This window comes from Neovison vison, chromosome 3 (genome assembly GCF_020171115.1).
Source record: "Neovison vison isolate M4711 chromosome 3, ASM_NN_V1, whole genome shotgun sequence".
In the NCBI taxonomy this organism is placed as follows: Eukaryota; Metazoa; Chordata; class Mammalia; order Carnivora; family Mustelidae; genus Neogale; species Neogale vison.
In genome coordinates, this window is record NC_058093.1 from 46,277,459 (window position 1) to 46,299,563 (window position 22,105).

General features: G+C 56.4%; 1 protein-coding gene across 1 annotated transcript in view; it reads right to left on the reverse strand.

Annotated features, from left to right (window-relative positions):
- Window positions 1-7,326: 7,326 nt before the first annotated feature.
- Window positions 7,327-22,105, reverse strand: part of NDUFA10 (NADH:ubiquinone oxidoreductase subunit A10) — a 50,805-nt gene continuing 36,026 nt past the window's right edge. Inside the window, exon 10 of the mRNA XM_044241970.1 lies at window positions 7,327-7,692. Within this exon, the coding sequence (XP_044097905.1) occupies window positions 7,624-7,692 (69 nt within the window). The 3' untranslated portion in view covers window positions 7,327-7,623. The remainder of the gene's footprint in view (window positions 7,693-22,105) is intronic.

Consider the following 22,105-nt stretch of genomic DNA (forward strand, 5'->3'; position numbering starts at 1 on the left):
ACCCCACGGAGCAGCTGGACACAACCCACTAGCTGCCCCGGCCTCATGAACGGCGTCAAGAAGAAAAACACAGGGAGTAGAGGGCAGCATGGGGCCCATGGAGTTCCGGTGAGAAGTCAGCCGACCTGCAGGGTGGCTGCCTGCCGTGGGCGTGAGCACGGATGGCACGCGGAACACCTCGGCTGACACACGAGCAAGGGGTAAGCACAGCCTGGCTCTGACCGCGCACCAAGACCTCGGGGCCCCGTGACCTTGCCCCACCCTCCCCGCTGTGACCTTGCCCCCTCCTGTGACCTCGTGCCTACACATAGAGACCCCCGCTCGTCCAAGCAGCAACAACGGGGGTGGGGGAGGTTTCAGGAGCGAGTTTCTCTCTTCAGAAAAACCGCAACACAAGAGAACATCACCTCAGTCTCCACCGTCCATGTAGGGATGACAGGACACTTCTGTGAGTGTTCAAGTGGGGTCAAGGCTAGGCCTTACACAGATGCTCCTTCACGCTCTGTTTAATGTCACCTAACGTCAGGACGCGCAGGGGAAGCTGGGGGTTTTCCCAGCTTGAATGATCTTGGCACAACAGTCTGTACCTTTCATCTGAAAATCCCGACATGAAACAAGAGACCAACACTGACAGATCCCGTCACATATATACATGTGCACAGACCACACGTACGCGCACACGCTTCCGCACAGGCACATCCCACCCCACCCGGAAGCACTGCCTCGACGACACCCAGCCCCTTTCTGCTGAGGTCACCTGGGGGTAGTGACTTCCCCGAGCCACCAGTCGTACAGGGATTTTCTGATAGGCTCCACCGTGTTCCCGAGCAAGCAATCAAAACCCCACGCCTGGGCTGGGCTCCCATTGGGGCTCCCGGACACCAAGGCCTCCGGGCAGCTGTCCAGGGACTCGATAGCTCCAGGAAAAGGCCTTGGGATGTCCCTGCGCTCACGTCCCCTCCTGTTACCACCTGCAGGCCCCTTGCCCAGACCCTGGCACACCTTCCCCAGCCCCTTCCCTCCATATGTGCTCGTGGAGATACCTGAGATTGCTGAGGTCCTCGGGTGCAGAGCGTTGGTCCTGGGGCCAGACTTCGGCTGGGCTTCCATGCAGCGCATGCACCCTAAACCCAGCCCAGCCTGGAGTGATTTTCTTCATTGGGTGCTCCGGCTGCTCAGACAGGTTCTGGAAGCCTCTGTCATGGAGGGAACAGCTGTGGGAGACAAGAGGTGAGCTCGGCTGTCACCCTACTGCCTCCGACCTCTCTGAACAGGCTGCCTCAGAGCTGGTGATCCTACAGCGAAGCTCCCGGGGACCCAGCCTAGCACGGGGTGGACACAGGAGCCGCCCTCCTACAGCCAGACCCTGGCTCCTACAAGAAGGTAGGACAGCGCTGCCAGGCAGAGCAGCCCCCCTGCAAGGAGTCCTGATCCCAGACAGAAAGGCCCATGCACGCCTGGAACAAGGCCCCTGCCTGGCAGTTCCCCAGGGCCCCTGAAGCACAGTCCCTAAGGACAGAGGTTCCCCGAGTACGGAGGCCCCCAAGGATGGAGGCTCTGGAGGACAGAGGCTCCCCAGACACCGCAGGCCTGGTGGCCCCTGCCTGTCATGCTTGAATATCCGGCCTCCCCAAGTGGGGCACACAGGCCTGTGCTGGCAGGGGCCCCAGGAGGCGGGCTGCCTCTCTGTGTTGTTTCTGTGGGGCCTGGACCAGCTGGCAGGTGCCATCTCCATCACACTCATTTGGGCTGTTTCAGGAGTCTCTTCGCCAGAATTGGCTGCTGGGATCAAGACCGATAATTTACAATCTAACAAAGTCCGAGGTCACCTAGCAGCCCAGGGTCAGGTCGGTCCAGGGCTGAGCTCTGTCCGACTGTCGGTCTGTCCATCTGTCTGTCTGGGGCTGCTGCGCTCCTCACAACTGCAGGCCGCTCCCCATGCCCGAGGCCACACTGACTGAGGGACGCGTCCCCAAGCTGGGGTTGGCTGCTGCTATGGGCTTAGAGCGAACAGATGGGTCACGCAGCCCCATTGCAGCATCTCAGACCTCATGCCTCCTCACCGTGTGTCCCTGGACACACTGTACAACTCTGAACCTCAGGGTTCGCAGGAGTGCAAAGGAGCCTGGACGAAGGGCCAGGTACCATGCAGGATGAAGGAGCCCGAGCCACAGCTCAGGTGGCCTCTCTGCCCCAACAAACACTGCCCAGAGGGTTTAGGGTGAGAACGGGATACAGATACTCACCGCAGCCTCCTGCTGTCCTGGCCGAGAGCAGGGGTGCTGTGTGGGGCCTCCGTGCTCATATGCAGGAATGGGTCCGCACAACCTGACCACATGAAGCAGGTAGGAGGCCCAAAGGGAAGAATCTGTCACGTGTGCGGGGTCCCGATGTCCCTGGGCGCCCTCTCCCCCTGCAGCCCGCCGACCCTTCCTGCCCCAGTCCAGGTGGCCGGCTCTGACTAGTGCTGGGGCTGTTGGGAGGAATTGGGGGGTTGCTAGTGTCAGGGGCTCTCCTCTGCGGCATGAGGGGTGCTCCGATGCTGGCTGCGCCAGGTGCAGGCAGGGCGCTGGCTTTTCCTTCATGTCCCTTCTGAGACGGAGCAGCCTGACATCACTCCCTCCCCAGCGGGGACGCACAGCACAGGCTCTGCACCTGCATGGAGAACCCCTCAGGAGCCAAGGCAGGAGAGGGCAGGGCCACCCCCGTATCTCCCTACAGTGTCTTGTGGGCCTGTAGCACATGGACAGCCCCCGACGAGGCACTGACGGCAGGACTGGGGCCTTCGTGACCTGAGGTGGCACAAGAGACCTCGCAGGTGTGAGGAAAGATCTTGGGGTGGAAACAGTCCTGCCGCTGTGCAGGGCTGATGTCACCCTGCATCCTCAGGAGATAGTCGGAGGAGGACGTGTGAGGACAGAAGCCATGCTCAGCTGGGGTCTGGGGGTCTGAGAGCCCAGGGGCTGAGGCTAGGAAGAATCCATCTGGCGGCACTGCTGTGTCAGGCTCCCAACGTCCGTGACAGCACAGGCTCTGGGCAGCGGGGCCACGCCATCTGGGAGCTCGCAGGCCTCACCACATCCCACGGGGAGGTGTGTGCAGATGGCCCCAGGGTCAGCTTGGGGAGGGCCAGAGGCTGAAGCACTCGTGGGGCTCGGGCCATCACAGCCACGTTTCGGAGCCAACACGACAGCCTGGCCGGTCTTGGAGACACCCTCCCCGAGCACCCACGGCCCCACACAAACCCCCTCCACGCTCTCTGCTTCCAGAAAGCCACGAGTGGGGCAAACCGCCTTTTGAGTGGGGCAGGGGGGTGGTGCTTAGCCACATCCACAGGCACACAGCCAGCCACCAGCTCCCACTCTGAGGAACTTCAGTCTGAGCATGCTGGGCTGTGGCGATGGACACGCAGGAGGCGGCCTGGAGAGCCATCTTCTCTGGGTCTCCCCACGTGCACCTCACTGTCTCCCGCAGGGCTCGCGGACTAGCAGCTCTCAGGCCAGAAGGCACTGGGGGCCCGAACCGATTTGCAGGAGGGCCCCAGGGACCTCACAGGTGCCCACCACATGAGCAGACACATTTGCTGGAGGAGAGAAAGGGGCTAACTTAAAAAAAGAAAAAAAGGTCTGGGATCTCTGAAGGTAATTATTCTCCTTGGGTTTCTTTTTTGTGCTCACAGCAAGCGCAGACCTGCCCTCAGGCTGCACTGGCACTGGGAGGCAGGATTACCAACCTCCAGACCACCAAGAGCCCTGCAGGGGGAGGCCCAAGCGCCTCCCGGACTGTGCCACCCCTCTGCTCCTCCTGCCAGGGACAGCAACGCAGCCGTAGACAAATGGTTTGCTCTGCCAGCTCCTTGCGGTGGGATTTCCAGCAGTTGGAGTTCTTTCTGCAGCTAACATACATCCTCTCAGCAAGGCTGGTTCCCCCTTTGCAGGACGGGCTCATTTTAATTTCAGCTTTGGCCGGTGTAGAGCGAGCATCTCTTGCTTTTCACGTCAGCAGCAAGGAGGTTATTCCGCGGATCCACCGAGAAGCCAAGCTTCACGTTAAGTCCACAAATACTAGAGACAGTATATACGCGGAAAGCCATCCTGAGAACTGAGGGTCTAAGCAAGCTGCACACCCGGGCGGCTGGACGGGCAGGACCCCAGGTTCCTTCTGCACAGCATGAAGGGCAGACAAAGACAGCAGGGTCCCGAGCATCCGGCTCAGCGGAACCAAGTGCCAGTGTAGGTGCCTGAGGCCTCAGGGTGGCGGAGAGGTCACGTCGACACGACCAGAAGTTCACTGTCCCATGGCCAGCATGAAGACGGAGCACTGTCCTGAACGCGGGGCTCTGTGGTGTTCCCCATGGTCCAGCCCCAGGTCCTCTTCCCAAGGGGCTCAGGGGAACAGTGGCTGTGACATGGAGGGTAGAGGAGGGCCTTATGGGTCTATTCAGGACCCAGGCCTCACCCTGCTTGGGGCTTCAGGGGACATCTGAGGCTGGGGGGAGCTGGGCATGGGGCCAGGGGATGGGGTTCTTAGGGAGGGGTCAGCCGCGGCTCTGAATCAAGGGCCAGATAAACAGACTCTGGCTTTGGACACCACTAACCCTCTGCCCTGTGGACAGTGTGAGTCCCTGACCCCAGTGAAGGGTGGGAGGTGAGTGGGAGGCAGAATCCGGGGGCTGACACTGCAGGGACTCTGGTGGCTGGACAGCTGTCCAGGCATGGGGACAGGAGAGACTGGATCTCCAATCAGGGTCTGCAGCTCCCTCGTGGAGGGGCACACCCTGGTCAGTGGCCCCCCACACCCAGACTGGTCCTGCGGACCAGTGCTGCGGACGCACGGCCCCCTGAGCCCCAGGGGACCCCTGACCACACTGGAGGGGGATGCTGGTTGTGCTGCCCACCTCCGGGGGGCACGGTCACAGCTACAGACACCTACACCCCCAGACTCTACAAAGCCTCGGCCAAAGGCACCACGTTTCTCCAAACATTGCAGTGTCGAGTACAGGACTTGGACCCTTCTGAAAAAAGCAGGGGGCTCCAGGATTGTTTCAGTCTTCACATTGTAGACACGAGGTGAAGCCAGGGGCCCCAGCCCTTGCACTGGGCGTACAGGGGTGTAAGGATGGGCACCTGGGGAATGCAGTGGGGCCCTAGGCTCACCCCTGGGGTGTGAATTCCCTGCTGGCCTGCACCTTTCCTGGTTTGTAGGTGCTGAGAAAGGCTCTGTGTCCCTTCCAAGTGCTTCACCTGGCCTTCTCTCCAGAGGGAGACCCGGAGGGTTTGGTGGACACCCATGTCGGATCTCCTGGCTTCAGAGTAGCTGTGACTGATATTCAAATCAGCGCTGCACGTGGCCAGGCCTCCAGCTCACGGACTCTCACTATAGAGAAGCTGCCGCCACACATGATGGACACGCCAGTGTCTCTGAGTGTTGTACCCCTCACACACAATGCTGTGGGTGAGGCATCCAGCCTCTGAGCGTGGTCAGGAGTCCCCTGGAGCTCAGAGGGCTGTGCGTCCGCAGCTGGGCCCCAGGACCAGTCTGGGTGTGGGGGGCCACTGCTTCGTCTCTGCCGCAGCCCAGCACCAGCATCACCAGAGTCTGTGGCCACACCTGTCCCGTGAGGGGTGTGACAGGTGTGAGGGGGCGGCCTCCTTACCCGAGGCTCTGGCCATGCACCTTGTGTGCAGAGAGGGGTTGGCGGAGTGAGGTGGCTACAGAGAGGGCGCCCGGCGGCCGGAGTACCCAGTGAGGCCCGCTTGTGAGGGGGATGTGAGCCACTGACTCCCTCTGAAAACACATGACCATGCCAACACCGCTCCTGGTCCTCAAAGCGCTGAACGTTCCAAAATGGAGTATTTAAATACATGTGGGGTTATTTTAGCTCCGGGGCTTTGAGGGGTTGTAGCATTTTTGTGAAACTGGATCATGGCTGCTCTCAAGTCAGGAGATCTGACACAGGCATCCACCCAACCCTCCGGGTCCCCAGCTGCAGAGAAGGCCGGATCACTGTTCATTCACTCTTCTCTGCCCGGCACTCACAGGAGAAGCACCGAGAAGTGACACAGCCTTTCTCGGCACCTACGAGCCACCACGTGAGTGGCCAGCAGGGAGTGTGCACCCCAGCGCTGACATTCGGCCTCCACCATGTCCCCTGGGTGCAGTGCACACAGGCTGGGAGGGATGAGTCTGCCTGCACAGTGAGCCGGCTCCCACCCACGTGTCCTGACCACACGGCAGACCTGCCACCCGTGGGGGATGCTGCCGCGGACAAAGAGCTCATTATGGCTGGGACATCAGGGACAGCCAGGATAATTAAAGATGTTTTTCTTTTCCTTCCTCCTCTCCTTAATGGTTTGTGAGGCACTTAGTCCAAAAGACACTCCACAGCTGGCCAGGTGCCAAGTGCACTCCCAGGTCCTGATGAAAGCAGGGTATCCAACTTAGTCGCTGCTGGGAAACTTTCAACTGTTAAACAGCCCCTCCCCAAAAAGGAAGGAGGGAAGAGGAAAGGAAGACAAGACAAGAAGGGTGGGAGGGGAGGGAGAGGAGTGGGGCAAACAGGAGCCGAAGAGGAGCGCAGGGGGAGGACAACGCATGGGAGGAGAGCAAAGGGAGGGAGGGGAAGTCAGCAGAGAGAAAAGAGGGGAGCGGGGGGTGGAGGAGGGAAGTGGAGAAGGAAGGGAAGAAAACAAGAAAAAAAGGAGGGGAGCAGGGGAGGGGATGGCAGGGAGGGGAGAGGAAGGGATGGGAAGGAGAGTAGGGAAGCTGGGAAAGGGGAGGGAGTAGAGAGCGGTCTGGGCCTCCTTCGCACTGGGCACTACTGGGATGCCATGAACCATCCCAGTGAGCCCAGAGTCTGGGAGCAGGTGCGGGAGCAGGAGCCTGAGCGGCAGCCAGTGCACCTGTGTGGCCGAGGAACTGACCTCTATGCGACACTGAACTTCAAGCAACCAAATCTCAACAGGGACAGGTGTCCAGGGGTCTGCACATGGCCAGGGGCACAGCTCTGGGGGAGAGCTCTCCCATTCAACAGGGTAGGCCACGGAAATGCTCAACGAGCAGGCAAGTTTTCTTTTTGCTTTCTATGTAAGGAAATGTGATTCTCCCTCTCCATACAGAAACCCTCTGAGTCCTGGCCTCTGTCTCAATAAACCAGACCCACCACAGCACACGGTCAGTGACGCATGAGCAAACACGTGTGCACACGTGGTGGGTGCGGGTGTGGACGGATGATGGAGGGAAACGCTGTGGAATCGGCTTTATTTCTGGAAGTCTAAAGAAACCAAGTATCAACTCAGCACGACACAGAACACAACTGGAAAGAAATTCTACTCACGTCTGGTCTTTAATAGCAGATTTTTCTTCCCCGTGATAACTATGGATCATTGCCCAACAGAGCCAGCAGGCCGCGAAACCTCCTAAAGCAAGAGGCCCATCCTGTGCCCAGACACTCCTCAGGGAAGCCTGCTCCTGGCCAGGACGTTTCTCCCCTGGTGACATTTTCAGGTCATTTACCATCCACCCCCCTCCCCCTGCCCACTCTAAAGCCACATGGAGTCCATAGGAGCGGGTCAGACTGGAAACCTCTTCGTTGTCGCAGTGTAGAGCGTGGAGGATGACCCGTCACTTCAGCCAGATCCACTTGTCGCCCACGTCTGCATTGTATCCAGGGCAGTACCTGCGGCCCGGCAGCTGTGGGAGGGAAGGCCACAGTCACAAGGGTTCACAGGCCCACGAGCCCCAGCTCGCTGCAGCTGCTCCACGGGAATAGAGCCCCGACAGCCCCTGTGTGCCCATAGCATGCAGGCACAGGGGGTGGCCTCTGGCCTGGGAAGCAGCATGTCTGTTCTCAGGCTCTGAGGGTGATCATTCAAACAACCCACCCCAGAGGGCACTGCTTTGGCCGGCACTCTGGCTGGAACAGCACAGTCTCGGGAGCACTCAGGTGAGCTTACCACGGGCCCTCCGCCCTTTACCATCTACAGGGCAGGTTAGGGAAGCGGACAAAGGGGGGTGTCAAATATCGGGCCCCACCTCAGTGGCAGCTCCCAGGAGCAGGGGGAGGAAGCAGACTGGACTAGACATGGGAGGGCTGTCTGTCGGGGCAGCAATGAGACTGAGAGGGCAGAGGTCTCCTGCCAGCCCTCATGGCATCCAGAGAGACCACACCATGTGGCCACAAGCCCACTCCCTCGGGCAAAGGAATCTGCAGCAAGAGTCAGGGGCCGTGGGTTCCAGGTGGCTATGGAAGGCAGTGCCGCACAGCGCAGGGTGGGCCTGCAACGGAGCCACACCTGGCCAGGGAAACACTGGAGCACACTAGGTTTGCCAAGTTACATATGTGGGAACAAAACATTGCATTTACTTTCTCATATTTACAAGTCAATGTGGATAAACAGATTCATACATACTACATAAAAAAACCTTCATTTTGCCCTTAAGTATTAAAGTATTTGAAAAAATTAATCAGTTTCCCTCTCCTCATCATCAGCACCAGGCATCCAACCTCAGCCACAGCAATGGGAGCCACTATGGGGGCTCCAAAGGCCACTGCCGAGCCAAACAGAGCTGACGGCAGGTGTGCTCTGAGGCCCTGCTCCCACGCTGTCGCCTGTGCGGGTCACGCGGGTTTGCAGGGGTTCTGCAGTCTGCAGAGGCGCTTGTGTTGCTGGGGACTGCCGGGAGGACGCGAGGGAGGGCTGAGCCCATGCATTTCGGAGCAGGAGACCAGCACAGGCTGGCTCTGCTTTTTAGGCCTGGGGTACCCCATTAACAGAGCCACTCATGTGCCAAGAGCGTTCGGGGAATCCAAAAGGAAAACAAAAGGCAAGACCCAGCTTCCCGGAAGTACAGAATCTAGGGAAAAAACTAGCAAGGGAGAGCGTATCACACTCCTACAGGCCACAGGAGCACCATAGGGGAGCCTGGGGGTGGGTTTGAGTGTGTAGTTGCCAGTGGAGAGGGGACACTCCGGGGAAGCTCAGCACCCAGGCAGCCGCACAGGCTATGGGACACGGTGAGCATTAGGAACACATCACGTATTCTGCTCTCTGATTCCCATGAGCGCTTCGACATAAGGTAGGTGCAGGGATTAACATCCCTGTCTGGCTTCCTCAGGGCTCGGGAAGCTCTGCATGACAGAGGAACGGGGGGAGGGCAGGGAAGGTAAGCGACTAGCCCAGCCGTGGACACTGTGTGGAGCTGAGGGGCAGTGGGAAAGTTGGGTCTAAGGCTACAGAGACAAGCTGTGCTGGGGACCTGTGGGTATGCGGCCACCGCCCAGCAGCTGGGGCAGAGGAGACACTACCTGAACTGATGAGGGTGCCTGGGGAAGAGCGCAGAGAAGACGTCTGGAAACACTGACCTGTACACAAAGGTGGTCCGGGCAGGGACGGGGAAGCTCGGGGAAGCTGGGACTGATGACGATGACGACTAACAGCACATGTCCCCATATGGCAGAGTCCCCACACCAAGGTGGGGGACGGTGTCAGGCAAACAACGCCCCCAACCCCCAGACCCTGTGCCTTCGAGACCTCACACAGCACAGGGGGTTCTGCAGCTCAGCCGGATTGTCCACGCACACCCGGGGTTGGCACAGGGGACGAGAAGGTCAGACCAGAGGAGGAGGGGAGACCATGGAAGCAGAGGCCAGGAAAAGAGGCCGCAAGCCACAGGGCGTAAGCGTCTCGAGAAGCTGGAAGCAGGCAGAAACAGAGCCTCCTCTGGAGCGCCCACAAGTAACACAGCCGACCCGCATCCTCACCTCCTCCTCCTGACCTCTGAGCCACAAGACCACACAGGTGAGTGGCTCCCCAGGACACACACAGGAATGCTCTGCCCGCAGTGAGAAAGATGCTGGGGTGTGTCTGTGCACACCAGGGGGCATGCTGATGGAGGCCCTGGCCTTAGGAGACACCAGATGACCAGCTGAGAACAGGATGAGGAGGGCAGGCCAGAGGCCCTGGGCTGGCCCCCCGCCAGGGCCCGCATCTGGGAACACCCAGTAGAGGGCCACGAAGGCACAACAGTCCCAGCAGGAAAGAGAAGTGTGACTTTGCAGTATCCCAACAGTGGGCCCACCAGAACAGGACTTCTCTTCCTGGAGGACCACCCCCAGCACTGTGTTCAGGGAAGAGAGAGCTGACCGGTCATGGAAAGAGCTCGGGAAGGCACTCAAATGTCCCCCATGCCTACGGCGAGCTGCTCTGTCAGCAGTGTCGCCAGGGCTCTGAAGGCATGGTGTCCCTGAACGCTGGTAGCCCTGTAAGGAAGGGCTGGTGTGCGGCAGCAACGCACCTCTGCTTACGTCCTCGCACACCGGATTTTAAGGCCCAGAGCAAATAACAGCTGGCAGACCATTGGCGGTGACGCATGGCTCAAAAACCTGCCCCTGGATTGCTCCGGTCCGCTATCCCTCTGATTTCTGGAACCTCGGGGTCCCTTTCCAGCACATTTAAGCCAATGGGGTCTCTGGGAAGGGTTTCCAATTGGAACATTCCACACTGAGGGGACGCAAAATAAGCTTTTTCTTTTCCATTTCTTCCTATCTGCATCTGCTCATTTAAAAAAACCTGTAGGGACGCCTGGGTGGCTCAGTTGGTTAAGCAGCTACCTTCGGCTCAGGTCATGATCCCAGCATTCTGGGATTGAGTCCCATATCGGGCTCCTGCTCCGCAGGGAGCCTGCTTCTCCCTCTGACTCTGCCTGCCACTCTGTCTGCCTGTGCTCGCTCTCACGCTCTCTCTGACAAATAAATAAATAAATAACAAAAACAAAAACCTGCAAATTACCAAAACCCAGTTCACAACTGTCCCATGAGAAAACACCTGCAGTGTTCTGAGAAGAGTGTGTATCGTGCAGGGAGCATAGCTCGGGGACCGACACTGACATGCGAGCCTGGGCCCGGCCATCCCTTACTGCACACCTGCCTGCAGGTGTGCACCTGGGGAAAGGGCCGTCAGCCCTGCCTGTGCCTCCTCTTCTTCTTCTTTCCCTCCACCTGCGTCCTGGAACATGGGTGCCAGCCCATCTACGGAGAGAGGGGCCAGCCCTTAGGGAACAGGACATCAGTAGGGAGAACTCCGTGGGACAGAGCTGCTGAGTGCCTCCCATGCACAAATCTCTGGCCTTGTGCAGGAGACACAGCCACTGAGCTTAACCAAGACACAGGTGTTCTAGATCTTCTGTTTGGTTCCCTCAGCCGAACTTACTCCCAATCTTAATGTGTTCCTTACACAAGAAAATATTTCTGAAAAATTCTGACTAGTGGATGGCCCCCTCTTCACTACCTGCATGGTTTCATTCAAAAACTCTGTGAAGATATGACGTGAACTGTTACTCATGAAATGTTTAGACACAGAGGGAAGTGGGGAAGGGGCAGGAGGGAGGACAGGGGAGGAGGGAGAGAGGGAGGAGGGAGAGGAGGAGGACGGATGCACACACTGAACTGGCCTGGCGTGGCTGTAGGGACACAGGGCAAGGGAGGAAGCAAGATGACCAAGGCTGTCTAGCCCATCAGTGCTCCCTAGCTGAAATCCCACAGTGCACAGCACCCAAGGACAATGTCACATGTGCCAGACATCTGGATTGGCGGCACGGTGCCCAGTCTAATACTTGCAGGAGCCTGTCTTCCCACCTTCCCCATTTCCACTAAAGTCAAAGAGTGAGTTTACTAAAGAGAAAAACCCTGCAAACCACAAAGACACAAACTTAAAGCCCTCCTCTTCCAGGGGTGCGCCCCAGCTGCCCTGTGCCCGAAATGCTGGAGAGCTGGCCCACCTGGGGCTCTCCATGTTGTGGGCCCCATGCCCCTGTAAGCTCTCTGGGCTGGGGGGGCCACCCAAAGAGGCCGTGGCTCTTCCCCCAAAGGGCTCGCCCTTGCAGCTCCCCTCAGGGCTGTGGGGGAGGCATGCAGCTCCACAGCTTCCTCCCCAGAGGCCCAGGTCTCCTCCCACTGGAACCATCCTGATGGGCCTGGGACAGATGTAGTCAGGGCACCACAGCCTTCGCAAAATCATTCCCAGTTTCCCCAGATCACTTAAACTGCATAAAATCTGTGTCAAAGGTCATGCCTAATTGTAACTAACATTTACAACAGTGGGAAACATAATGGTTCTGACCCTCCTGGTAAGGAGCACAGGACAGCCTCCTGTGAAACCCCCAGCCACACACACACACGCACGCACACACACACACACACACACGCACACACACTGCTGGCACACTACCCCGGGGATGGTACGTGCAGAACAAACTTCTCGCAGGGCTGCCTCTCAGGGGCCCAGGAGAAGGGGGCAAGGAAGGTTAGTCAGTGCTAACTGCACACTCTTCATACATTCTGTATTTTCTGGCACACACACTGCTATTCTGTTTTGTCTTTTTTCCTCAAAGAAAGGCTCAGGAGCTTGTCTACGGAGCTAGACTCCAAGCCCATGTCCTCTGGCTCGGTCTGCCCCCACTACAAGGCAGCCAGCCCCTCTGGCCCCTGGGCCTATCACCACCACCCCTGCCCCCAGGCGGCCAGCCCCTGCTCTGTGGAGCGTTCCTGGTGAGAAACGACCCTTCGACGTGCCCTTCCAGACTTCTGTGCTTGATGTGAAATTCTCCACGTGGAACTGCTTACTGCAGGAAAAAATAAACAGATGCTGACACAAGCAACCAGAACGGGTTCTCGCTTAATGCGCACAAGACTCTGGTCCAGATGACGACGCTCTGTTCACACCATGTGGGGGAGTCAGGGCTCCCAGGTCCCTGTGTGAATTTATGGCCTTGTGTAGGATTGGCAAACTATGGCCTGCAGGCCAAACCTGGCTGATGACTGTCCTGTAAGAAACAAGGTTCATGGGTGCTCAGTCCCATGGCAGAAATGAGTCCTGGGGACAGCAGGAGCAGGCCCTACAGAGCTCAACTGTTTACTCTCTGGCTTGTCTCAAAAAAACTGCTACCCGCTGCCCTAAAAGAAAGTGAACAAGGTGATGATGGGATCAAGGGATGAGGGAGCCGGGTAGCTCAAGGAGAGGCTCCAGAGGTGGCCGAGACAGGTACGTTTTGTTTGCAAGGTGATGCTACAGAGTGGAACTACAGGTGAGTCTGACTCCAGGGAATGTCACCCGTCATGAAACGCCACAAGCCAGGCTGGGATTTGTGCCGAGAGGTGGCTGATGAGGTCAGAGGTCGCACAGGGAGACCTTTCCCAGCTGCTTCCCTCAGAACTCAGCTGAGAGCAGTTACCTTTATTCACTCATTCTCCTGGGAAAAATCTCAATTACCTCTGCATATAAAGCACACTGTGTCCTAGTGTCCTGAGTGGCATGAATAAATCCCATTTTCTCTAACCTCATGAAATACACAGAACATGTACAGCTTGTCAGAATGGAGGTGCCTGAGGATGGAGGAACCAGGTCTGACACACGGGATCGGAGGCTTCAGGAACAGACGGGACCTGGTCGGCGGACAGGAGGAAACAACTTCGGGAGCAGGCCAGGCAGCAACCAGACAGTGCAAGGCATGGCCCACGGGAGCAGCCACAGTGGCCACAGTCCACCTGGACCCCTGCAGCCTTGGCCGCAGCTCTGCTGCTCGGGACGAACCATGTGAAGACACCAGACCAACCCATGCCTCCTGATGGCCACAGCTTCCCCCACCATCTGGACACCGGACACAGAGGTCGGGCTGGTTAGCATCTGCAGGTGGAGAGCTAGAGGGGAGGGCCATGGGCAGAAAAGAAGGCCTGACATACTGATGGGGACGGACCTGGTTTGCGGCTGCGCCATGTCCCTGCACATGTGGGGTGACGCTCCCAGGGGCTGGCAGAAGCCCCCGGGGGGAAGGGCACTCCAGTGGGCTGCCGAGTGCTTCCCTGGGGCTGAGGGACTGAGCTCCCAGCACCCGGGGCTTACCACACACCTGGCTACCAGGCTAACCCTCCCCTATGAGCCAGGCTGCTCAAGACTGACCACAAAGCTAAGACATCAAACCCCAGAAGCTTAAGCTGATTTGCAAGTGTGTCAACTGCCTGCTGGGTACACATTCAAACACTCCTCAAGGGATGAAACAAGATCAAGGACTCATAAGCAGAGATCTCACAATGGATGTTGAACGTGGAAAAGTCTCTAGCCCTGAAAAGGGAAGATGTAACCCATATCCAGGGGAGAACAGATCAAGCCAACTCTGAGGTAACAAAGATGGGAAATCAGAAAAGACGACCACTGAAACAGCTATTATAAAAATACTCAGTATGCTCAAGGAATTAAGTGAGAAGTGAAAGTAATGAGAAAACCGGAAAACATAAAAAGAAATAAATAAACTTCTAGGGTTAAAAAAAAGGATATCTGAAATAAAATTCCACTGGTGTGAGTGTGCTGCTCCAATGTGCTCACAGCATCTACCACCACAGTCACACTGGGCCATGTCCCCACAGAAGGTGCCCACTCAGCCTGGCCGGGAGCGGCAGAGGCTCTAAGCCCTCCTATTTCTTCAGGACATGGGACTCTGCTGACAGGTATCGCTGGCCCCGGGCCACCCTATCAACCTGGCCAGATACACCTCACTGTTGATACGCCTCCCTCCCTCTCCTGTCCCAGGCGTCACATGACACCAAGGACTAAGGGCTTCCCTGCACCTTACATCTTCTCTCCCCTTGACCCTTCATAGGTGTTTCCCCAAAACTCTCATCAATATCTACCTGATCCTATCTTGGCTGTTGCTCCTTGGAGAACCCAAACTAGCACAATGGAATTAATAGCATATTATATAAACATGAGAAAACCCCTGTGAACTTGAAGACAGGACAACACAAACTATCCAAGATGAGGCACTGAGAAAAAGGCCAAAAACAACTGGACAGAGCCTCAGCAACCTATGGGTCATGAACTGTCAAGAGTCCCCAGAAGAGAATAAGAAACGTCCAGAGAAATCATGACTAAACGTGTTACAAATGATATGGAAACAATGAACTGCTCATACCCGAGATGCTCCATGAACCCCAGGCAGGATAAACACAAAGAAAATCACCCGGAAGCACACGGTCACCAGGTGGCGGGAAGTAGTGATAAAGAGATGAAAAGAGGGTCTCAGAAGCAGCCAGAGAGAACAGGTCCCTCAGGTATGGGATGGCACACGGCAAGACTTCAGACTTATCCACAGAAGCCGAGTGGCCAGGGGTCCAGGGGGCAGTCTCAGGGTGTCAGAGGAAACCAGCGGCCAATGCAGAAGTCTGTGCTGAGTGCCGCCATCTATAAAAATGAAACGCAAGTGCGGGTGACTTTTTTGAGCAAGAGCTAACGACTCATTGCCAACAGACCTGGGTGGTGGGAACAGTGAAGGTAGGAGGGGACTGGGGCTATGGAGAGGTGTCACACAGAGGCCGGGGCCTGCACAGAGCGCACTGGACAGCATAGCTAGTAGCCAGGGTGAAAGGTCATGAGAACAGCTTCCTCTAAAGATAACTGACCATGGCAGAGGCCAGGGGAGGTGGACAGAAGTCAGCTTGCTGTGTGTGGGCTGGCAGGATTTGACCAGCCATGTGTGAACAGATGCTGGTGAGGGACAGATATGCACTAGAACAACCCAGAGTGTTCATGAATGTGAAACCAGACGGTGTAGTTGATGAGTCAGCAGAAGAAATAAAACAGAAGAGGAAGATGGTTGACCAAGCCAAAAGAAGCCAGGAAAATAGAAAAGTAAGATACAAACTCTGAATCTCACTTGCTAGGGGACTGAAGTGTCCCCCGCTTGAGGGGACCTCGCCTCTACCCAGCCCCTCTCCCAAGGCCAGAGGGCAGCGGTTGAGTCATTTGCTCCCACAGGGCCCCGGGGGCCGGTGCTCCGGTTCTGGCCAAGAAGGCTGCCGGCTCTCAGCCTTGCTCATCAGCCGGCGCTGTCCTCCTCAAGCACCACCTCTCCTGGAGACGTGCGGCAAAAACCGCTGCCTTGTGAGGAATCACACCTCTGGGAGGAGCGTCCGGAGGCTCCATGACAGGGTGGCAGGAGGCCCCCAGAAGGAAGCCAGCCCTAGCTCTGGCACACGCACGTCCTGATCCGGTGAGTGTTGGGTTCTCAGGCATTCCCAAGTGGCCCTCCATGAGCAAGCAGGTGACCGGCTATCCCGGCCTCTGCCTTGTCTTCGTCCTTTCCCACAACTAGCTCTTCTTGCCCAGCTCCTGCCCCTTCCTCCAGGAGCAACCTGACGCAGACAGGGTGACTGTGTCCTCTCTTCCCCTGTCTCTCCTCTTGGTGTCCAGGGCAGTCACTCACCTGCTTGATGCAAGCAGGCAGTCACTGAATTCCAAAACCAGCACTGTCTCACGCACTCTGATGCCATTAGGGGCAGGTGGGTGCCATCTCTCCTCAGAAAGCCGTCAAGTGACCTGCCCAAGCCACCTGACTGCAGGCGGCAGGCTGGACCCTCAAGTCTCAAGTCCAGGAATATCTTCCACGACCCGTGTAAGAATCCATTAAGTTAAACTGCAACTCCTAGCATGCGCTAACTTTGGGAAATGATGCAACAGCTTTGTCTGTCTCACCCGTGTGCTGCCTTCGTTTTTACTGAATTCCATTCCCTCCCTCCAGTGCTCTGTTCGCCCTCCATTCGGTATGGGTGGAGCTCTGCTGCTCCGGTTTCTAGCTGTGCCAGGCCTGGGCATGCATCAGCGCCCGGCCCCTATCTACGTTGGCCTAGGGGTGGGGTGTGTTCTCAGGGTTTCTCCACCCCCTTTCAGGTTTACTGCAAGTCCTGTTGGGGAACTTCTGGCTCTAGGCAGGCGTGTCAGGGGCGCTCACAGATGCTCACAGCTCCTCAGCTGAGTCCTCCCAGAGAGCTAAACTAGATGTGTTAATATTGGCACCAGGTCCTTCGTTGTGGGACTGTAAAAAGGATAATTTTTTAAAAAGGATCAGATGAAGCCCTGCCTGGGATGGGAAGTGGGCTGTAAGAGGTATGATGGATTCTGCTTTTTCTAGACACTCTGAGGAGCTCAAACGGCTAAGAAAGTCTGCAGTGACTTGGGGATTTCAATGTTCCAACTTCTGTTATCAATTATTACATATAAATGCTAATGAGCTCCAAGAATAAAAATGTTTTATTAATTTTAAAGAAGAACGTTATGGAAATTATTTAGTAAAGTGACTTCTTTGATATACAACGTCCCCAATTTTTCTTTATTGCTAAGCATAAATTCAGCCTAAAAACACTGAAATCAATCCCCTAAAATCTTATTTTACCAAAGACAATTTTCAGAAGCCATCTCTTTAAGAATAAGTGTCTTCTATTTTTAGCACAAACACCACAGCCTGTTACAAACACATCCGTATTTAGCTGCCAAACCCGCTGCCCTAAGTATCACAGCACCATGCACTTTGCATGACTCATGTTAGCTGTGAGTGGGAAAGCTCTGACTCAAACTCCTGTTTAAAGACCTGAAAACAATATTCTTGCTAGAAATTCTCCAACAGCAGAACAGAGGGCACACACGGCAACATCCGGGCACCTGTGGTCTGCCAGGCTGTATGCGAGGACGTCACCCTGTGACCCGGCGCCAGCAGAGCCCAGAGAGCATGTGGTCATCTGCAATCACACTCAACCTGAAGCACCGGTGAGAAGTTCATGTCTGACACGAACTGCCCTGCCCCAGGGACGCAGGTCATCTTCCACATGCGGGAACCTAAGCCCCGGGGCATGCGGATGGACAAGGCGTATCAGCCCCGCGTTAGCGTGTCCTCCAGCCTGCAAGCAAGGGGCAACTGGAGACACCATGCACTCACTCTCACTCAGCGGAACAATTTCTAAACAGAGAATCTGCAGTTTAACACAAAAACCAGGTACCAAGCTAAGTTCTGAGGCCCAAGTGTCGAGCAGAGTCTAGTAAGCTTTCTCCGTCAGCTCGCTGAGGCCAACGACTCCAAGGCTCTCCCATTACTGCGAGTGTGGCCTTACCCAAGAAAGCCCCGCGGAGGCAAGACCGCACGGTGTTGACATAGTCCAGAGACAAAGTCCCACTCTTCTAGACAATGCTAACTTGGGACTGAGACAAAAACAACTTGAGATAGTAAAGAAATAAAAATAGCAGGAGAGAAAGCAGAAGACTCTGTCGTCCTGGCAACTGTCTCGGACATGATCAGATTTGTGGAGGGAGCTCCGTATCTTAATAGCATCTGGCCTCCCTAAATTGAAAAGACACCGAACCAGTAAAGCGGAAACCAATTCACAGCTTTTCTGCCCCAAGGAAGGACTGCACAGAAATAAGAAGTAACCCAGTATAGGGTTTGAAAAATGACTTTAAAAAATCAGTAGCCTGCTATGCATACATCGGCACTCACATGAGTGTTCACAGGTTGTGCCAACAACAGAATGGGGGCTGAATGAACGGGAAATATATGGATAAATAAACTCAGACTCCAGACACTCATGTCCCTCTGCATACATCACCTCGGGAGAAAACTGAGACTGCCCAGGCAGTCACCTGGAGTATGATGGGATGGGTGCCCGAAAACCACCCTGACTCCAGCCAGAGCAATGAGAGAGCTGAACTAACACCCGCGTCAGAGGATCAACAACACAAAACCAAAATTTAAAATTCCTATTCATATGGAATCTTAGCAACTTTCTGTTCTCAACAGGTCTGTCTTCACTAGTCTGCACCCCTAGGCCACCAATACAGCCAACCAGGAAATGCTCACAACACCCCCCCCCCAACCCAGGGACCCCAAGCTCAGCTGTGCATGGCATCCTCCCCAGCATTCCCCCAGCCTGCTGTGCACAGGGACTCAGTGTGACGGGATGGAGCCCGGTCTGTGCCCTGCAGGAAACCTTCCAGCCTCCGTCTCAGACAGCCTCTCTGCGGCCCATTCACACTTGGGAAGAGTAACAACCTGCCCTCCCAGACAGCAGCTAGGGGCCGAACGCAGCTACTCAAAATTAGCTGTCCTTGTGCATGGCTTCCCAGTCAGGCCGGCCTCTCTACTCTCACCCCTGCCCCAGGTCCCCTTGACCCATACACCCCACCTTCATCCTAGCCAGCCTTCTAGAAGGCCTCTTCTTCTTACTGCCAATAAGCACGAGGGCATCAAGGCCCTACAAGAATCTGGCCCATGTTGCATACCTGCCACTTGCTACCAGAATGCATTAGCCAGCCAGGACAGCATCTTCTGAACCATCACCCTGAACTTCTGTCCTCCACATCTTCCCACATTAGGGAGCTGCCCTGAGCTAACCAACCTCCGAGCCCCACTGTCTCCCTAGCTCTGAAATTCACAGCAGAGAGCTTCTTGTAGTCAATGAGTAATCCCAAATAAAGCCCACAGACCACCTTCAATTTTGAACTGATAAAAGTCCTTTCTACCTCTTTTTATTTCACATAATACATGACCCATCACCCTGCCTCTAGCCTTCACAAAGCTGTTCCTTCTCCCCCCAAATTGGGGAGGGCCCTCGTCTACTTGGCAAACCATCATCCTTATAATCTTGAGATTCTTGACACCTGACACTTGAACCCCCACCATGAGCCCAGGAACTACACCATGTGCTATGCTCATGCGTGTGGTGCCCAGTGGTCAGCAAGCCTGTGGGGCACAGGGACCGGGTCCGTCCCCGCATCCTCTGCATGGTGTCTGGGTGGGCTGTGCAGTGAAAGGGCACCAGCTGACACTGGCAGAGGATAGCTCCAAGGAAGAGGCAGTTCTGCAGTGACAAACTCCATCCTTGGTGCAGAGCCTGAAACTGAGCCCCTGACTCCAGGTCATCAGAGCAAAAAGGAAACACAGAGCCGAACCCTTAGCCCATCGGCTCCCAAGACACAGGCCACTTCTGAGGTACAAGACTGCTGTGCCCCAGGACAAATGGTAGCTCAAATCCTACAAGGACAAGCAGAAGTAAAAATCACAACGTTGCAGGAAGCAAAATGAGCCACTTGAACCCCGTGACCTGGACGCACGCCACCCAGATTTGGGCCCCGGTGCCATGGAGCCTGCCCAGCCACGGGAGGACGTGGAATCTTCACCCCAAGGGTGTCCCTCAGCTAAGGCAGGCAGCGAGGCTCCAGCTGGGGGACCCTAGCCAGGCAGCCGGACACAGCAGCGGGGTCCCTGGCTTTGGGCCACCAAAGCCGGCTTTCCTTCAGGCTGACCCTCTGGACCCACTGAGGCAGGCCAGCTAAGGGGCAGGGGTCCAGAGTCCATGAGGGCTCACCTCCACAGCCTACATTGCCACTGTGTGTGTGGGTGAGCACTGGCCTCCCATCATCCCCACTGATTGGCTTCCAAGAGAAGCCACAAAGGCAACAGGATCTACAGAGACACACCACTACCATGCAAATGTAACACCAGGAACATTCCGTAGCTACAGAGTTTGACCTGTCCAGACCTCTTCTGGGAACCTCTACTCCTGCCCCCAGACTCGTTAGCCATCAAAGCACCTGTGGACACCATGCTACACACAAAAACCTTTCTCTTATGCAAACGTAAATGCAGGAAGTCTAACACTTACACTCTACCCTCTGAGCCTGGGCTGGAAGGGGCTCCAGCGAGGTTAACTCAGGAACATGAGGCTTTTGAGGCAGCAGCCTGCGTACAGGCTGGTGTGCATGCCCCGCACTGACCTGAGCATGCTAAGCCCCACACCTCCCCACAGGTAGCTTCTCTCGCTGGCCAACCGGCCCTCCCGCAGCCGTGTCTCTGGTGCAACAAGAGCCGGTCTGCCTGGGTGCTATGGAGCAGAGCTCCACTCTCCCTCAGGGTGGCTCCTCCCGCAGAAGCGGGGCGGGCTCTGTGGAAAGACTGTCCAAGTCCTCCGAGTCTTCCAGGAGCAGCCATACTTGCCTGCAAGCCAGGATCCCTTTCGCACCTCTGCAACCTCCGGCTGCACTGTGCCCTCTCCCTCCCTCCCTACATATTCTCGCTCCTTAGCCCAGCAATAGACTGAGCCTGTCTCAACCTTTAGAAATAAAACAACATGCCAACAAAATATGGGAAAGCCTACTTCTACCCTTCTATCCAAACTCTCCTCCTGAGGTCCAGCAGCCTGCCCTGCCCCGCTGGTAGCAGTGACAGGGGTACATGTGAGGGTGGGGTACAGGGGTTGGTTGGGGGTAGCGGGGGCAGGGAGTGGGGGCAGGGAGGAGGGGAGAGCAGCGGTGGAAGGAGGAGCAGTGGAGGTGGGGAGCAGTGCGGGGGTGGCATCCCACTTTCCCAGGCCCCAGGTCAGCACACTATCTGGGGAGGAAGAGGCAGGTCCTCTGCATGGAATGGGTCACAGCTCTGCCAATGGCACCTGTCACTGTCACTGCAGAATCTACTTAAGTGTCATGAAAACATTGAAGTCTGAGTCTGACAAGGAGGCCCAGGCTGCAATCCTCCCAGTAAGGGAGCAACTGTAAAAGGCTGGGGGGTACCCTGTGTTTCCAGCAGTCCTCATGCTCTTCAAGCTTGGGACAGCTGCTGCCACGAGTGCCCCTGACAAGGAGGATGTGGCTGACACGCGGGTTGGACCACAGCACCACTCCAGTGTGCAGACAGGGCACACAGGCATCTGGGGTGACAGGCTGTCCCCTGGAAAGAGCTCCAGTGAGCCACCCTTTCTGGGTTCATCCAGTTCATCAGCAAATTCAGTGAGCATCAGGCTAACAGGTGTCCACGACTAAGCGTGCCTGTGGCCCCATGAACAAAGTCACCGTTCTGACAAACAGCTTCTGCTCTCACAAACCCTGTGACCCATCAGCTCAACTCGCCCCTCATGATCCAGCCACTTCAGGGGACAGGTCCTAGTATGCCTGCACTTGCTCCCAGCATCGCACCCACCCCAGGGTTAGAAGGAAAGTAGGGAGACAAACAGCACACCCACCCCCGCACTGCATCCCTCCCTCAAGCACCCCCCTGTTGGAACCCTTCCACAATAGCTTATTTAGCTATAAACCTGACACATATGAACAGATCCAACTCCTGGGAAAGGGCAAGCCCATCATTGCAAACAGGGCCTCTCGGGTAACAGAATGTAGCTCACCCCGGGAGTCACAGCCATGTCCCCCTTGTCTCTCACCAAGACTCCCCAAACACCCCCCGCTTCTCTGCCCCCACCCTAGAACCCAACATGGCAAGCACATAATCTCTGCACATA